Here is an 18,520-nt window from a genome sequence, read left to right as displayed (position 1 = left end):
CAGTAAAACTTGGCTTCTGCCTAGTGTGATACTTGCTGGGACCCAGTGCTGTTCTCGGTCACCTCCCCTCTATCTCCGGCCTGCTTCTGGTGGGTCTCCTAGACCTTTACTTTAAAACATCTGTATTTTGTTCAGATTCTGCAGTAGTCATAGCAGGAGGGCTGGCCTGAGACATGCTACTATGCCATTATTGGAAATTACCTCTGTGTGTTTAAAAATCTGAAATCCCAGTATTATGTGTAGTGCTAGTTTAAACTTCAAACATGTTACCTACTTTAGGGAAAGAAATATAGTGAGAAATAGAATTTAATATGAAGTTCTAGTTATAGAAACACAAAATAGTTAAATATATCTAGGCGGGAATGAAGTTGTGGGTATAAAGCAGATTTTAAATATTCATTTATTATTTACTAAGTTCTCACTATTTTCTTGGCTTGTGAGGGGTGGGAATTAGTTGTCCAGTTCCCTGAGTTAATTAAAATGAGTGATTCTGATGTAACATCTTCAGTCGTTTAGCTAGAGAGGAATGGGTAGTAGAAAAGACTTCAATTTTAAATAAAATATTTAAAATTAAGGGAAAAAATTAGTTGCTGTAGTAGATGATGAGGTAAAACAACTTTGCTAGGTAGTAGGATTTCTACCTAAATAAAAATGACAAATAATTGCCTTGAAGGAGAGGGAGGTTGCCTTATTGTTTAAATTATATCTGTTTCCATAAGTTTGGTTCAGGCTGAGCTTCACATGTGGCTGTGTTCGTGTGGGTGGTAGTTCAGTGCTACCCAGAACTGGTCTCTCTCTAAAAATTTGGCAAAAGACCACTGAGGGCTTGGCCTGTTCCTCCAGCTCCGCTCTGAGGTTGACAGGGGTTTGGCAGTTGGAATACAACTGTTTTCTTTATCCCATGGAATACGTGATTGTTCTGTGATTGTTTTGGCCTCTCGTACGGACTGTAGCAGAGAATCTCTAGTTTGTGAAATCTAATAAAGCCAGTATAAATACTGGGAAGTCACAGTATCACTTTGTACTTTGATTGGCACTGCTCAGTTGGCAGGAGCAATGTTCCTAAACTCTGGCTGGATTTCATTTCCGCCTTCACCCTCACCACCTAGAATAGGGCCAGGATTGCTCACACTCGAAAGCCACAGTTTACCCTCCTGATTTTCTAAAAATTGCTTTTTGTTCTCTTTCCCAGAGCAAGGAATCCTTAGAGGAGATTTGGAGATTGGAGCCACTGAGTAGCCACTGAAATGGTGAAGGGGTGGGAGGGCCTCAGGCTATATCTACCACTACGGCCCCCACTCCCCAGCCCCTAACCTGGGCCACCCCACTGGGAGGTGATTTGGGGGCAGATGTGTGGTGGATGTTGACTTAGCAAACATGATAGCTTGTTTATAGACAAAAATAGAAATAAGGTCCCGTGAAGGCAGTTTGTTTATAAAACCATTTTACACAATCAGTAAAATTTAAAAATTATCCCCAATATATATTTATACAAAAGGACTGTATTTTATTTTTAACTCCGTACAAAATGTGGTGATTAAAAACATTAAATAGGTAATGAGTTGTATTTTGAAGATCATGAAGTCAGTTTTTTAAATGGAGCTCTTCTCCTTTGGCTACCTCGGCCACCTTCGAGCCTTTCCTCCTCTGTTACAAGCAGGTGCTATAAACGGCAACCTTCTGGCTTATATCCTTTAGGAGCGAACGGACCTCTCCTTCTAATCTTACTAATTCTTGAGCTTTATCTTCTAAATATTTTTGATTGTCCTCATATTTTCTTTCTAAATCTGTGGGAGATAAAAAGAAGTAGTCTGAGCCATTTATACTAGAATGATCTCTATCTCCTGCTGCTCCAAGACAAAGTGAACAGATTTTCAACCTTTTAAATAAACTCTGTGGAGGTCTTATGTTAAAATACTTTATGAAAGCATGAGCCTGAGACCTACCTTTCAGGAGCTGGAGCTTGCTATTGGCTTGAGCCAGAAGTGTTTTTGCTTCATTTTGTAGCATTTCAGCTTTCCTTCTGGCATCCGCGGATTCTTCGGTTTTTTGGGCAATTAATATTTCCACTTTCTTATACTTTTCATCCACTTCGCCATCTAGAGCCTGCAGTTCCAGTTAGAGAACAGGGATACATGTAATCTCTGACATTTAGAGTGTCCTTGTGGCAAGCTTGGAAGGGTACTCAGGCATTAAGCTATTTGCTGTAAATAATTAAATATTCTGAAACAGTGGAATTACAGTACTGACATAGGAGTTTTTTTTTTTTTTTTTTTTTAATGAAAGATCTGAAAGACACTTCAGAGTTGGAGCAGGGCTCCAGGCCTTCTTTCTCCTATCAGCACTTTTCTCTGGCAATGGCAGAAGACAGTTACATGGTAGTAAAGAAGTAGGTTTTCTCTACGTAGGTTTGCTGTGATCCAGTGTTAGATATCAGAAAAGGCCCATCTGAAGAGCTGACAGGTGGACCATCTGGACTGTGACTAGTGTGGGGTGTGCAGAGACTGAGGGAAGGAAGGGGAGATGAGACATTGGTGTGGGTTTGACCTGCAGGTGCTGCTTTGGAGAAACATTGTTCAAATAGCCATTGATAAAGGGACCTAGCTCAGTGTCGGAGGTCTTGTTCATCTTAGTGTAATCAAATGCTATGTTTTTGGGGAAAATGCTATGTAAAAAGACTACTTGGGAAGATGTATGCTCTCAGCACCACGAGAAAGTACAAACGTGATGGGAAAGAAGGACAGGGTAGTGCACTTTGCTTTCTGCTTTGTTCTCTTCCCAAACTGGAGGTAGGAGGGGGGCTCCTTTCTGTAATGTCTAAGTGCTACATTAACCTCAAGGAAAAAGCTTGACAAAATAGCAGTTTATAACTCCCTGCTATTCCTTTAACAGTTGGCACATTTCCCTCAAAAGTGTAAAGAGGTTTCTTTGGAGATAAACATTTGCCCGCTGAATGTGTGTTTTAATGATTACTTGGCTTCTAATGAAAAATTTGGGTTGTATGAGATTTTCTCTGCAACGTATAGTACCTTCCAGTGAGAAGCATGAATGCAAGCGGAAGAAGTGAGATTTAGTTCCCTGCTAGTGGTTCTGTGACGGACTCCTTAAGCTTTTCCTACCCTGTTTTTCAAGATTTCTCAAACAGCCAAGTAAATACCGTATGCCATAAAGGCCTTCCTACTTGAATTACGAAAGTATAAGCTCTGTGTGCTTGTTTTAAGACTTCCGCTCCTAAGTTAATTTCATTTTTCTGTGTCCTTATCCATGTGTGGATATGAGGGCTTAGGTCACACTTCCTGGACACTTTCATATCCACTCCCACTCTTTTCCATCTGGGTCTCTAATGACTGCTATTTCAAAACAAGTCACTGGGGGTATTTCTGATGAATAACCGTTGGGTCCATGTCCCTTACTGATTCCAAGGAAGGTAATAAGGAGACTCATTGCTCCTTTATGAACACGGCTATGAAGTTACAAAGCTTTACTCACCTTTTTAACATCATCTGCACTTTGTTTCACAGTGTACACTACTTTTTCAATGTATTCTGCCTCCCCAGAGTTCTGGGCCGCCTTCCGCTTCAGCTCTTCCACGTTCCTCTCTAGCTCACTGATGCGCTGGGAGGCGTTGAGCAAGGTCTCCTCAGAAGCAGCGGTTTCAGACTCAATCTGCAAGTATAAGGTCCGTCACCCAGCCAGCCATTAATTTAACAAGTGGTCGGGCGTGCTAGGGATACAAGTTTAGAGGAAGATTAAAGGCTGCTTATACTCTCTTGCCCTGGACCCAAAGAAAAAAATGACTAAAAGGAAAACAGAATTTCAAGAAAGCTTAAATAAAGTGCCCAACTTTATTCTTCTTGTAATTCTGAAGATCTTGGCTGGAAATTCATGTAAACTTCTTACTGAACCACCCCCAGACAGCTTGATGTGTTGAGAAAGCACTTTAAGGACACCTGGAAGCTTTGGCTAAACAATGGTCATAAATAAGCAGATGTGAGAGGAAGGATTTCCACAGAAATTTCCAAATTCATGTGGGTGGGAAAATGATAACTCCCAAGTCCCCTTTTGTTCTTCCTGTCAGCTCGAAATGTTAAACTCTAGTGAGGTTATAGGTCTTCAGAAACCACCCGGAAAGTTGAGTGTTCTCAGCTAATTACCAAAGGCAGACCAGGGATGTTCTTGAAAACTTGAAGTCACTCTAGGACTGTGAGACGGCGTGTCGCCTGGGGAGGTGATGGCTAGGCCCCATAAATATTCAAAGTAATTTAGTGAAAAAATTTCTGGGTAATTGGCGAGGATCTACCTATGATCTCATTTCAAAGAATAATCAGTGAACATTGATTTTTAAAAGCTAGCCCAAGTTAAGCAGTCTGACCCATGACAGAAGCACCAGTTTCACTGAGCACCTTGGGGTTTTTTTTTTTTTTTTTTTAATTATCTTCAAGCATTGGTCTATTCATAGAATTAAGTCTGAATAATACTAATGTCATAACACAGACATGGCAAAATTTGTTAGTATTTCAAACCAAATGATTGGTAACCTAAAAGTTCACCCATTAATTAACATAGAAAAATACTCTTAGTAGTTCTGATTCTTAGACGAGAAGCTGTATAGTTTTAATTATAAAATGATTCTGTTTGACAAGCTTTCATTAAAAGCATAATTTAGACTTTCTTTTTGCTTCTTAACCTAAAACGCTTCTTGTCCCCCAGGGTCCCTGAAAAAAAAAGTGTCATTGTTCACTTGTACTGTCAAGCCAAATATCCCACCTGTAGTTCCATTAAACACTATATTTTCTATTTTGCTTCTTAAAACTTAGCAATTTTTAAAAAAAGATTTACTTACTTTAAAGAGCATGTGTCTGCAAAGCAGGGGGAAGGGCAAAGGAAGAGGGAGAGAGCATCTCAAACAGACCTCTGAGCTGAGCACAGAGCATGACTTAGAGGTCGATCTCACAACACTGAAAGCACAACCTGAGCCGAAACCAAGAGTCGGAGGCTTAATCTGATTGTGCCACCAAGGTGCCCCAAAACTTAGTAATTTTTATAAAGTTAACTAAATAGATTAAGTTCATTAAAATGTTAAAGGCACATGAGAAATTTGCAAAACCCTAGAGATAGAAAAATCAGAATAATCAAAGGGTTAGAACATCATAGTCTGGTGGGAAAATGTAATTTTTCCACACCTGGACAAGAAGGGCCCCCTATGTATATACTCAAAATTTAAGAAAGAAGAGTGGGGGAGGAACTATTCCTCATTTTCTTGAGCATAGTAGAATAGGGGAAGACAGGTTTCTATCAACCAGTGGAAGGAAAAGCAGGCTGAAAGACCACCTCTCAGAATTTAAACATTAGGGACTCTTGGCCTGGGAAGGGTGACAGTGCAGACTAATGGCATCTAATTTCAGAATATATTATGAGAAGATGGGTAAGGGATCATAGGAGTCCATTTCCCATCCATTCTTATAAAACAATTATATTTGCATTACTTTTAAGTGATACGACTTTTAAAATAAAGTACTAAATCCACGTGAAAAATTCTTTGCGTATGCTTTTAATATCTAGTAGTCCTTGAGTTGAGTATTCTGCTTATGGTAAGTTTTGGGGGTGCCTGGCTGGCTCAGTCAATAGAGCAGGTGACCCTTGATCTCAGAGTTGTGAATTCAAGCCACACACACGAGGCATAGAGTTTACTTAAAAAAAAAAATAAGTTTTCCATGCATTCTGAACAAAACATTGTTCAGCTGTAGGTTCCTCTAGAATTGGGGACTGGAAGCATTTTGACCTTCATTGCTCTTCAGAGGTTTTCAAAACGTACAATAAAATTTTGTGAATACTCACCTCATAAATTTTGAGATACTGTTGTTCACGATGTAGGTTGCTTTTGGGCTGCCTTATAACAGCAGGAGTTTCTTATCTATAACTAAGTTTTAAAATTAATACCATCCTTCCTACTACTGAGTAGCATCTATGTGATTCCTTGAAGGAACAGGAGATAAACACATGGACTATGAAAGTAAAGGGGACTTAACGATCCACTGTCTTCAGGGTCCTTTTCCCCCCTCAAGCAACATTTTTAGCACCCGTGCTAAGGGAGTCGTTCAGCCTTACTGAGATTAGAGCTGTCTTTCATGTTCAGCTTTCACCTGTCAGATGGGCTTCCTCTCTGGGTAGTTTCTGTGAGCGTTTTCTGCCCGCACAGTGAGGGCTACACTGTCTTACCGAAGTGAGCAGGTTCTGGGTTCCCTGGATGTCTTCATCTGCCTGCTTAATGGCTTTCTCTGCTGCAATCTGGGCCTTTTCTGCTTCCTCCAGCGCTTCCTTCACCATGTCTGCGGTGACTTTAACGTCATTTGCACTTTTGCTGAGTGAAAGGAGGAGACCGTCAATGTGAACATGAAAAAGTTACTTCCTCTCAGAACATTAAAAAAAAAAAACCTTTCTTTTAAAGTACAGCCCTCTTGAAATGACCCAGAAGGACGCATACAGGTCACTCTTCCAAAATGTCCCTGGTTAAAGACTTTTTACTCCCTGCTAGACACACAAGCCCCCCCAAATGCCAGAACGTCTTCAGATACCTGGCTCTCTTAGCTTCTTCCAGCAACATCTCCGCTCTGGCAATGTCAGCAGCGCTTTGCTGTAGAATGACCTCGACTTGAGAAAGGCTTTCAACTCGCTCCCGAATATCTTCTGTCAAGTTCTGTAACTGCTGCGGGGTGCTGGGCATCTCCATCTTTAGTACCTCATTAGCCACTGCTTCAATGCTGTCCAGATCTGCACTATCCTCTGTGAAAACAATGATGTCCCCGTGAAAAGGTCAAAGTCACAGATGGCGACTCAGTCCCTTCTGGTCACCCACCTGGTGAATAGCCTTCTGGGTGACTCCAAGACCTAGGTACCTCCTGTTTAGGAATTTATAGTCTCGTTGAGTAGTTACATGTAGAAAAAGTAGCTACAGGAATTGGGTACAGCCTGGGAAAGTCAGGGAGGGCTTTGTGGAGGATGAGGAACTGATCAGGTTTTGAAGGATAGTAGGACTCAAAAGGAGGAAGATGGACATCTCTGGATGGAGATGAGCCACGCATGTTCCATCAAAGTCAAACAGAGTGAGTGGTTTAGGTTACAGAAGAGTAGCAACTGGGGGAGGAGCAGAGGGAGAGAGAGACTCTTCAGTGGACTGCGTTGAGCACAGAGCGTGACAACGGGGCTCAGTCCCATGACCCTGATACCATGACCTGAGCCGAAGCCGGGAGTCAGAGGCTTAACGGACAGCCATTGAGGTTCCCCGACTGGTGCCAACCTTTAACTGAGGTTGGGAGAACGGTTAGGACACTACTGTAATTGCAGAGGTAAAGAGCTGATACTCCTTACATAACTGCATTCTAGAAGTTTTCAGGAAGGGAGAAAATAAAGGCAGAGAAGCAAGAGAATCTGATAGCATATTATCACAGAAGCCAAGGAATTTCAGATGTCTAATGTGAAAAGTGGTCATAAAAATGCCCAAGAGGTTAGCCTTCAAACATGTCATTGATTTAAGTTTTTGTTTTGTTTTTCAACTATTAATACAAAAACGGACCCCTAAGCAGGAAAATATTTGATCAAGTGATGGCTTCCACAGGATATTTTGTAAGCTATCCATAGGAATATCACTGGCTCCTTTCTTAGTCCCCATTTTCCTTGCGAACAGAATAAACAGTATTTTGTTCAGGCGCCCACTTCTAAGGGAAGGTAAACTGAGCAACTCGGAGTTAAAAACGGATCAGTCTGCCAGTTAGGGTCATTCCATTCCATCTGACATTTACACATGGAGTGGGATGCTTTTCTGGTGGGTGAGATTTATGGAGATGACTGCTCCAGACTTCTAGGTAAGATTTCCTTCGTTTAAAAAAGATGTAACAGGGGAATGGGTGGTCTCTTCTTTCATTAGGTATTATTGAGGCTTTGTGTGAAGTGTGAAACTTTGGGCAGTCACCTTGTAAACCGGGAGGAGCTGGCCTGAGAGCAAAGCAGATACCCTTACTACATGAGCCTCAGAACATCTTGCTAGGTGAGACAGTATTTTTGATGAAGTCCATCTCAGTTGAAAGTTTTGTGTAACTTGAGGCCAAAACCTTTACTGATAACATTCAGACTGTGACCAGAAACACTTAAGAGCTGGACCACAAACTCGAGAGGTTTTTCTCTTTCTCTACAGAACATGAAGCAATAGAGCTAACCATTAAGTATGATGTCCTGCAAATACCAGGATAACAAAGCTTGGCAGGCAATGTCAAAAAGCCACTATAAGGATCTAATAATGACATTCTGTGTAATCGCTAACAGATTCCAAATTCCGTTCCCACAGTGTGTGTTTGACTTGATTTCCTACGTGGTGTCCCATCTGTGTCTGCAGATTATCAGAGAAGAGGACTTACATACACATAAGCTTAAGAAATGCCAACATTTCTTCACAAGGGTTTTTTTTTTTTTTTTTTTTTCCTTTTTGGAAATGTGACTCTATTCCCAGCCAGAAACTGATTTTCTCTAAAATGCAGACTTGAATCCTGGTCTCCCAAACACAGACTCTATAAAACACATTTTATATTCCATGAGAGGAAGAAATGGTTAAAAGTCAAACGAAAACAACTCCTTACGGGTCAGAAAGTTCCTGATTTGCTTGATCAGATTCCTCAGGTCCTCGTTGCTCTTGTCCACCTTTTCTTTGGTGGCGTTGGTTTTCAGCAGAACATCTTGAGCATTCTGTTTGGCCTCATCTGCCCTCAGTTTTGCTTCAGATACCTAAATATGAAAAACAAATGACCCAGGGAATGCCACTGAAAAGCTATGCATTTGGAACCATGGGTTTTAGAAACAAATGTTTCTTCCACTGTACTGTGTTCCCCTACAGAGGAAAGTGCTCGTCTACAGATGGCGACACAAGTTCTCATACAGATCAGGCTAGCACAGAGACATCTTTTCTAATAGTTTCTAATTCCTCTAAAACATTTGGTGGCCTATAAGACAGGATGTTAACATGGTCACTTTAGAAAAAGTAATGCTCCATTGCTCAGCATGAATTTTTTATAGTACAGCTCAGCGTATTCACAACCTGGACCCATGATAAGTGACATAATGGTCTCAAGTCATTGTCATAAGAAGAGAGCAAATTCTTAAATATTCTTAAATATTCTATGAAAACCTTCCTGTGTATTTCTTCCACTGATCTCACAAAAACCAGAACTTTCAGACCTGACATGTTCTTGCCATGCCCTTTCCATGTGACCATGGAGAACCGATCTTTCCCTTCCAGTTCTCCAGCCTGTCGCTGAGAGCCAACACCACAAAGCAAGGCTGTCCACTGAATTACCATCTTGGAGAGCTGCTCCACCTCGGCCAGTGCGCTCAGGACGTCTTGGTCAAAATCCATGGCTTTCTGCCAGGCTCCGTGTGCCACCGTGACCAGGCCCCCACAGCCGGGCCCCCCACACTTCTTCTCGCCTTCATCCGTTCTGCAGCTGGGGCCGCCACACTCCGTCTCGGAACACGAGGCCCCTGGGGGCGTCCCGCAGGTCTGCAACAAGTCAGGGAGCAGGCACCAGCCTTCAGAGGGGGTGTCTGTGCCTCGGCACAGCTGTGAAGGGCCTGGGTGGCCCCAGAGAGCGTGTAAGTGGTCCTCAACAAGGATGCTTGGGAACACAGTATTCGGGGAGAGGATCGTAGAGCTTAGGAATAAGCTGCCCTACTCACTGCCAAGGAAACCGTTTACGATGCTTCACCAGTGCCTCCTGCCCCAGTGAACTGGAATGTCATCCGGGCGCTGCGTGGGGTGCAAACATTATCTGATGTGAGGCTGAAATCTGCCAATAGGAGAGCCAGAGAATGCTTCCCCTTTATCCTAAATCATGAGACTTAAAAAAAAAATATTGAGAAACTTTTTTAGACTTAGTACCGTGGTCGACTGTTCTGGTCCACAGAGTGACCTAGAAGGCCCCTTATGTAGCCTTTTAGTACCTTCAGATCGAATGAGGAAGACAGGCTCACTCTCCCTGAAACAGCCAGGAAGAGGTCACGAGCTGTAAGTAGGAAGGAAAGCACACAAAGGAGAGACCACGGAGTGTTGTAGTTGTTGGGTAAGGATGAGCTGGCTGGTGCGATTTGAGCAGGGAAGTGGGAGAACATTCCAGATATGAGAAGGAAACAGATAACAGTAGGAAAAAAGGTAGGTTTAACTTCTACAAACAAGCAACCTCCCACCATTCTCCCTACCTGGACTTATCTACCCTATCTTCCTTATCTACCGGAAACTTCCAAAGATTGGGGGCTGGTCATGGCGCACACATGCAAACAAATGCATCATAAGTTTGTTCTATGATGGAAAATGCTGAGCAGGGAGCAAACTGGGGAGCTGTCGCCTCACACAACAGAGGCAGTGAAAAGCAGGTAATGCTCCCAATAAGGAAGGTATCCTTTTTAAGAAAAAGTTTTTGAATAGCCGACTCCTTAGACTAATAATTTTTGTGATCGTTACAAGCCCAGTACCTCTCAAATTATTAAATAGTCTTTCCGGTGTCTGTTTATAGTACCTAACAAGCTTCAGAAGAGAAAGTTTATTCTGTGTGCTCTAGAAGAACATGGGCCTTAGGAAGAGAAGCATGAGGCCTCAGGGATGCTTTCTAAAAACAATCTGACGATACACGAGATCTGTTTTATTTCAGCCACAGGCATGAGAAAAAACAGCCTGGGTCTCGCTAAAGATACACATAACGAGAACTGAAGGTACTTAAAAAACACAGAGGGACAAAAACCTCTCTCCCCAAGAAATGTCAGTATGCCCCCCCCACTGCTTTGCTGCCCTCTGTTGCAAAGCAGACATCCTCCGGCATGCTCTCTGCTTTGATTTTAGTGTGTGGATATTATTTGTGATGACTGGTTTTTATTGGCATTTCTAAGGAATCAGTCCCAAAAGGAGAGTAGACTAAGGGAACTGTCTGTCATCTCATGCCTGTATATAGTGACTTTGTCCCCTACAAAGCTTAGTAGACTCACTGCTCTGGGCCGCCATGTTTCTAGTGAACCATGACAGGAGATCTGCCTTAACTCTACATGCTCTAAAGTGTGACAGGATAATATCTAACCCTGTGGGCATCAACTACGTTTGGCACAACACAGTAGCGACAGCGTGTTTTTGCCAACTGCAGGGAAAGCGAGATGGGCAAGAAGGCAGGGAGGGGGCCTTTCACAAAAGACAAAGTCCTAAGGAGCCTGAACTGTCCCCGACTTCTCTGCACCCACCTGCCTCCTGCTTTTACTGCTCCCATGTTCCTAAGCGAAGAGAGTGCAAGCCTTTGTTTATAAACAACACCCTCCCCATTCTCTGTAGGTGTCCTTCCCTGAAGAACAGTAAGGAAACGAGGACAAAACAGGCAGAGTTTGGCTTTCTTTGGCCTTCCGCCGGATTTCATTAAACTCACTACTCCATTTCATTTGGCTCCAGAGTTACTCTTTAAAAGCTTCTGGGAAATGAATCTACTTTCACCGTTGGTCTCGGGGTTAATCTTCACCTGGTAAAGTTACTGGAACAAAGGAACATTCTGATTTATACCCAGGGAAGAAATTCTTCTTTTATTTTTTCAACTCCCTCCCGGAATGACTCCTGAATTGCTCCACAGAGAAGGGAGCTTGCGCTTTGAACTGGAACTACGTAAAAAAGAGATGTCCACAATCTACAAAGGGCTCAACTTTGAATACGAAGGCAGGGGAAAGTAGTCCTGATTCTCTATATCCCAGAGAAACCTCTGGAAGCAGGAGTTTTATGGGGGGAATGAGGGGCGGGAGTTGGAGAGGAAGATGATGATGTTTTGATCTGGCCTGGCGGGGATACCCATAGGTGCCCAGAGACCAGTTTCACTCCTGCTGGTTCATTCGCAAAGTGAACAGGATCACAGACAAAACAGGGAGCTTTTTCTTCCTATTGCACCACAGCCTTGGGGCCAAACCCTCGCAAACCTTACCATCTCGGCAGCCGCTGAAAGATCCAGACTTTGCAGTTTGCCCGCTAGCTCATCCAGAAGACGGGCCTGCTCCTCTTGCTTTTCCCGGAACTGGGCTTCTCGATCCATCATCAAGTCTTCGACTCGGTCCCGGGTGAGCGCCGACTGCTCCACGGTGCTGTTGGGGTCCATGGTGGAGGCGTTCACCCTCTCCTCTGCCTCCAGGGACATCTGGAAGTACTTGGTAATGCTGTCCAGGGCACCTAGGGCACGGAACGCAATGGCCCGCAGTGAAATCTCTCGTGCTCAGCCTCGGGGAGCGATGCCCGTCTCTGGCATCTGCCCGCCCTACATTTACTGTATGGTTTTGCTCTAAAATTCAAGGACAAAATCTTTAGGAAGAAACATAACTCTCCCCTCAAGCAATGGCTACCCTTCGTCCCACAGGCAGCTATTCTGGCTCTGGAGGGTGCCAAACATCTGGATGCACAATTACCGATCGTGCAGATGTTCCTGCACACAGCCAGTCTTCCAGCTCTTTCTCAATAGCCAACAGCGGAGGCAGCCCGCACATGACACATCCAGATTTATTTTTTTCTCTTTTCCTAGTCATTTAACTATTGAGATCCACTCAGATGGCCAGTAGGACATACATAAAGCAGGACAGCCTATTGTGGCTTTGAGGACCCAGCCAGGAAAACAAAAGGATCGTGCGTAAAATAGGAGGGTTAGTGGGATCTGACGCTGCAAAGATTGTTTCCTGACCAGGCAACATTCTTGAACATAAAAGAATTTGCTGAAGTGTAATTTCTAAACTACTCAAAAGAGTCCATCTCCAAGAAACACCAAGGAGATTAAACCATCCACTGAAAACAAACCAGGAACCAGCTTGCCCAGTGAAATCTCTCCCGTGTCTTGGGCTCCCCGAGTCCCAGGTCCTCCATCTGTAAGCGGGGACTCTAATCCTTATCTGTGCCAGAGACTCAGTGAGCAAAAGCTCTAAGATTATTACAAAGCACTAAACATTATGCTGGAAGTGCTGGACTAGAGGGGCCAGACAGTGGGTTACAGCCATTGTGCAGGACTGTGTATTTGCACAAAAAATGCTCACCCCGAATATCTGAGTTTTTGATAAATTCCAATTGCTCAGCAAGCTCTTTCACTGTGTTGTCTAGGCTTTCCGCTTCTGACTGCAGAGACTCTAGCTGGCTGGCTGTGCTGTTGCTTTGTGAAGCCGTGTCCGACAGCTGCACCTCGACCTGAGCCATCTTTTCTGAAACATCTTTGGTTAATTTCCTGTAAAGAGGAGAAGTTTGCCAATGTAAAAATAAACCAAAGGGGAGTTCTGAAGTCCCGTTTCTCTATTTTCCATAAATACCATACCCCTTCTCTGTAATTTCAAACCAATTCCGAACTTTCTATTTCCAAGTCCTGGTTTTATTCTCTTCCTCATTAAGAGGTTGTATCAGATCTAACAACTTTTCTTTCTTCAAAAACAGAAGCACCCATCGGCGGTGTTGTGGAAGAAGTGTCCTGAAGGGATTCTGAGCACCTGAGCTGAGGTCCAGGGCACGGAGCTCCGGCTCTGAATGTGAGCAGCGTCAAGCCCACACAGTCCCACAAACTCAAAAGACATAAGTGACTCCAGTGTAGAATTATGCCTCCCAGCCACCTGCCAAAAATGCTCTTATCGGAACCTCAGGGATCACCTTCAAGATGGGACACTCAGAAAGGAAGTCTTACAGCTACCAGGAACCAGGGGAGCCACCCACAGGAGCTTTTCGCATGCTTCCGCCGGATACAAGGTCCCATCCAAGGTCCCACCTGCTTCTACCAACAAGCAGCCCTTTATTTCTCATAAGAAAGAGGTAATATCGACCAGGATGGGCTGCAATATGACAGTATTTCACTTGGAATCTAAACCCAGCTGTATTTTCTTCTGTATTTCACATCTCCAAAGCTGTGTTTTAGGCATCTATTTCATTGTGTGCGTAATCACAAAGAAAGTAATATTTGAGAAGACCTCAGCTCTGGACTTTACTGGGTCACCTAATTCAGTGTTTCCTCGGGGAAATACTAGTCAGTGTAAAACACTGGGAAAATGTAGGGGGACTGAAAGGCTGGGGGCCATTTGAAAATGTCATTTAAGGCCGAGATAAAACCATGAACCAACTCAAAAGAGTACTTAAAAGGATTTGTAGGTTAAAGTACATTTTATAAACCCAACCACTTCTTCGGAGACAATTATAATATAGTTTCTTTCTTCAGTGCTTTCTTCTGTTCACCTGCTGATTCACAGAAGGCTTTTATTTCTTCTCAGCTCTCCTACAATGTTATGATTTTTAAAAGAAATCAAATCTAATACTGTGTATTTTTTTAAAATGCCACTTTGGATCCTAAGACACCTATCTTCGGATGTTGTGTTGAAAAAAGATTAACGAAGCCAGTTTCCCTGAGATGACTACAATCTCTCCGATTAGAGGACTAGTGAGGGTAGCAACAGAGCCATTCCAGGAATGTGATCTCTCCTCTGGCAGGCTCTCAAAGGACACCCAGCTTGTTTTGTTCTCCCTTGGGTGCATGAGACCAAGGCCAAGAATCAGGTCCTAAATGGGCTTATGCTCGGATCACAGCCTTCCAGAACTTGTTATCGCTATGTGTTAGGAGACTCAGCGATACACCGTCTTTTTAATGAGCTAAAATTCCTCATTAACTGCATTATCACTCCACATCAGACATTTCCTAACAGTCTGGTCCACCACATGGTCTTGGACATAAAACCCCCCGCTTGAAACCAAGGGACCGGCTACTTAAAATCTAGAAGGTTCAGGAAGGACCTCCCACAAGGTGCCTGAGCGCATGTCAGTTGTTCCCTTGCTGCTGCTTACAGCGTGGAGATGAAAAGTCCGTCTGGCTTCCTAGAGAGGCAGATTCCAGTCCCATCACGCAGAAAATGTGCAAGAGGAAGCCAGGACGTTTGGGAGCAGGAGAAATGGTTGAAAAATGATCCCTGAGAACTTGAGAACTCAGAATTCAGTTCACTCTATCACTGGCAAAATAGACACTTGGCGGAGAGGATTACCCAGAAGAGGGCTAGGAGGGGAATTTTTCACTGCAGAGAATTCGTTACAATTAGAGAAGGCAGAGCCGCAGAAAGAACTTGGAAATAGGGTCTTGCTATGGAAATGGTTTTCCTCACTAGGAGTGAAACATAGTAACAATGACTTCTATTCATGGTGTTTTTGGCAATTACACTATCATTTCACAGATCAAAGCTGCTGCTGCTCTGTAAGGTAAAGGTAAGTGCTGCCTTCCCCTCCTCTGTAGGAGGGAAGAGAGACACGGCCTAGTGGACGGAGTCCTTCACACTCTCCAACCTAGCAACTAACCCAAGCTACAACTCATTTACGTATCCTCTGTCTCCGAAGCCAATGTTCTTGTCACTCCACTAGCTTGGAGCCGTCTGCAAAGAGGGGTGCTGAGTGGAACCCGTGCACATTCCATTCCGCCGTGTGCACAGTTTGGTGCATGTTCACTCACCCAAATGCCCAGAGCGAAGATTGCTGGAAAGCCAGTGACCCGGTACCTGTTTTCATTCACAGGGCCAACCATGCCTTCTGATGGAGGTGCCCAGTCTGGGCATATCTCCTCAGGCTGAACCAATACTCAGGGACTACTTACTCCGCTTCCTCAAAGAGATCCCCGATGTTTTTCAGCGGCTCCGCGGCGGGGCTCTGGGCCAGGATATCTCTGATCTCATTGACTTTTTTCTCCACCGAGTCCACGGTCTCTCGGTACGGCCCAATCACCCCGCTAATCTTCAGGGCCTTGGCTTTCTCCAGGAACTTCTGGGTCCGATTGGTCAACTCGGTGATGATTGCATCCCAGAGAGCAAAGCAGTGGTGGCAGGGAGCGCAGTCTGGGAAGACGCCCGAGTACCCTCGCGTGCACTTATCACAGCGCGGACCCTCGACCCCCTCGACACAGATGCACTGGCCAGTGGACTGGTCACACTGTGGTGTCTCAATGCCCCTGGGGTCACAGTCGCAGGCTGGAAGGGAAACAGCACGGGTTCATCCACCAGATCACAAACCTCTGCGACAAGACTTGGCATCTGGAAGCCGCGGTCGCGGTTTCAGCAAAGACTCTCGGAGAGACCAGGGCAGCGTCGTCCTCCAACACAGGCACTACCTTGACTCTCGCTAAACACTTAATAACAGCAGTGGCAGTCATTTTTTTTTTTTTTTTTTTTTACAATGACCCTTAGTATGCCTGGCATCTACACGCATCATGTCACTGAATCCTATGGGACAGGTGACTTGTCCCAAGTCTCACAGCCAGGAAATGGCCAGGCCGGGATTCAAGTTCAGCCTGTTGCAACTCCAGTTGTTTCCATTCTCTGCACCAAGCAAAGGGTTAAGGGGCATTCAGCCTTTGCCAGCTGAGGTTCTAACTTCATTTTTGGTATAGGCATGCAATGGGCATTTACACACCCTACAAGACAAAAAATCCTTCTCCTAAAAAAGCAAGTTTGACTCTTGCAAAACACACTACGTTCATAGTCTCATAGGAGTGTTGTAAAACTGTCTTGGTCTCTGAAAGACGTTCTAGTGAAACATCTTCCAGAACCAGTCTCATAGATGGTCCTGAGATTTGCTCACTAGCCTCTAACCCTCCAAACCCAGAGAGATGCATCTGTCGCCCATTCATGAGACCCTCATCACAACCTGCCTTTTATCACTATTTTAATTCTCACTGCCTTCGTTGGCCAACACCACTCCCTGAGCAGCAAGTCTGAGGAGGGCAGCGATGGGGTCAGAAGGCTTCAGGTGCCTGTGGCTGCGAATCTTGCCTTCCCCACACCCCAGCTATGTCACTCTGAGCTGTGCACTGAGAAAACTGAGTCACCGACTTCCCATCTGTAAAATGAGGTCATAATTATACCTACCCCGTAGGCTAGCTTTTAGGATTTTTGGAATAGTTTAATTCCAAAGTGCTTAGAGGAATGCCCAGTTCATAGTACTTGATAAACATTTGTATTATCATGACTGACTGACTTACTTACTTTCTTACTTTCTTTCTTTCTTTTTCTTTCTTTGTCAGAGAGAGAGAGAGAGAGAAAGAGCGAACACAGGCAGGCAGAGCAGCAGCAGAGGGAGAAGCAGGCTCCCTGCCGAGCAAGGAGCCTGATGTGGAACTCAATCCCAGGATACTGGGATCACAACGTGAGCCGAGGGCAGCTGCTCAACCAACTGAGCCACCTAGGCGTTTCTTATCATGACTTTCTATCAATCATCCAAGTGTCTGGTAGTTTCCTGCCCAGAGTGTTGCTTGACCACATTTCCACTGGGGGAAAAAAAAGCTGTAATTATGGCATTAGGTTTTTCTTTGTGTCCTTGCCAATAACACCAGGATTTTTTCAAAGATTTAAATTACTGAATATTCCAGTCTTCAGACTTTGGGTTGAAAACACAGCATGGCCTTAGTGCCTTGGGTTTTCAAAACTCAACTTTCTTTCCCTTTATGCGTATTGTTTCTTTCCAAGCACTTCTAGCGTTTCATTTTTTTCCTCTGTTTTTTGGGGTCATTCTTAGGAGTCAGGGAGCAGCTTGAGTGAGCTGTGAGTAACTTCAAGTGTGTCCCCTACACCATTATTTCTAGGAGATGTTCCTGGAGAGAAGGCTTCCATGATCAGTAAGTTCAGGGAAGACAGTCTCCTCTGGAAGATTCCAAACAAACTTCAGCACATCGAAGGCTCAAAGGAGTTCGGCAGGAGAAACCTTGTTTCATGTCGTTTTTACCCAGTTGTATGCCGAACTCCTTTGACCCCAGAATCTTTTCCTAGTGGAGGAGTGAGAGAGAAGAGAGAAGTTGAGACACCCTAGTGAAACACGGAAGAGATAATGGGAAACGTGTCTGAAACCACCGCCTTCATCAGTTTCTGAGGCTCAGAAGAAGAGGAAGAAATTTGATGATGAAGAGTTTACATTGTTTAAATTTTAGAAATGGATTCCTGTCATTTGGTAAAATTCAGTCACCTTTCGGAAAGCTAGAAATTCCGTGGGTCATCTAGGTCCCAGCCGTTCACACTGGGGCGTACATCAGAATCACCCGGAGGGTTCACGAAACAGACTGCTTCCCCACCCCCGACCCTCCACATTGGAATCTGAATCCTGAGCTCTGGGGTGGGACCTGAGGATTGGTCTTTCTAACAGTTGTCAGGTGCTGCGGACACAGACCTGTTGGTTCCCCTCCTGTTCTAGCCTTCCTTCTGTAGGTCAGTGTGCTTGTAGGGGTGAGAGGGGAGGAGGGCAGGAGGGGGAGAATGGGGAATGGAAGCAGGGAGGGAGGATATAAGAGAATTTGTTCGTCCCTCAGGGGGCGGAGCTGGAGCGGAGTCATGACTCTGGAAGCTGACCAACGTAGGCAGAGGCACAAACCTAGTGACCTATGCAGGAAGAGGAATGCTTGACACCGTTTGTAAACGATGGGATTGCTCAGTCTGCCCCCGTCCCCCATCCCAGCGAGCAGAGCCATGCGGGGCCTAAGTGGCC

The 18,520-nt window shown here is 44.4% G+C and overlaps 1 protein-coding gene across 1 annotated transcript in view; it reads right to left on the bottom strand.

Moving 5' to 3' along the window:
- Positions 1-1,482: 1,482 nt before the first annotated feature.
- LAMB1 (laminin subunit beta 1) overlaps positions 1,483-18,520 on the bottom strand; it is a 67,605-nt gene continuing 50,567 nt past the window's right edge. Inside the window, exons 25-34 of the mRNA XM_004739520.3 lie at positions 15,648-16,017; positions 13,078-13,262; positions 11,988-12,229; positions 9,344-9,547; positions 8,631-8,775; positions 6,576-6,783; positions 6,220-6,361; positions 3,490-3,666; positions 1,947-2,106; positions 1,483-1,787 (exon numbers count right to left, since the gene is read on the bottom strand). Of these exons, the coding sequence (XP_004739577.1) occupies positions 1,651-1,787; positions 1,947-2,106; positions 3,490-3,666; positions 6,220-6,361; positions 6,576-6,783; positions 8,631-8,775; positions 9,344-9,547; positions 11,988-12,229; positions 13,078-13,262; positions 15,648-16,017 (1,970 nt within the window). The 3' untranslated portion in view covers positions 1,483-1,650. The remainder of the gene's footprint in view (positions 1,788-1,946; positions 2,107-3,489; positions 3,667-6,219; positions 6,362-6,575; positions 6,784-8,630; positions 8,776-9,343; positions 9,548-11,987; positions 12,230-13,077; positions 13,263-15,647; positions 16,018-18,520) is intronic.

This window comes from Mustela putorius, unplaced genomic scaffold (assembly GCF_011764305.1).
Source record: "Mustela putorius furo isolate JIRA1106 unplaced genomic scaffold, ASM1176430v1.1 tig00003845_pilon_pilon_pilon, whole genome shotgun sequence".
NCBI lineage: Eukaryota > Metazoa > Chordata > Mammalia > Carnivora > Mustelidae > Mustela > Mustela putorius.
The sequence above is the reverse complement of the archived record's forward strand: the minus strand, read 5'-3'. Positions and strand labels throughout refer to the sequence as shown.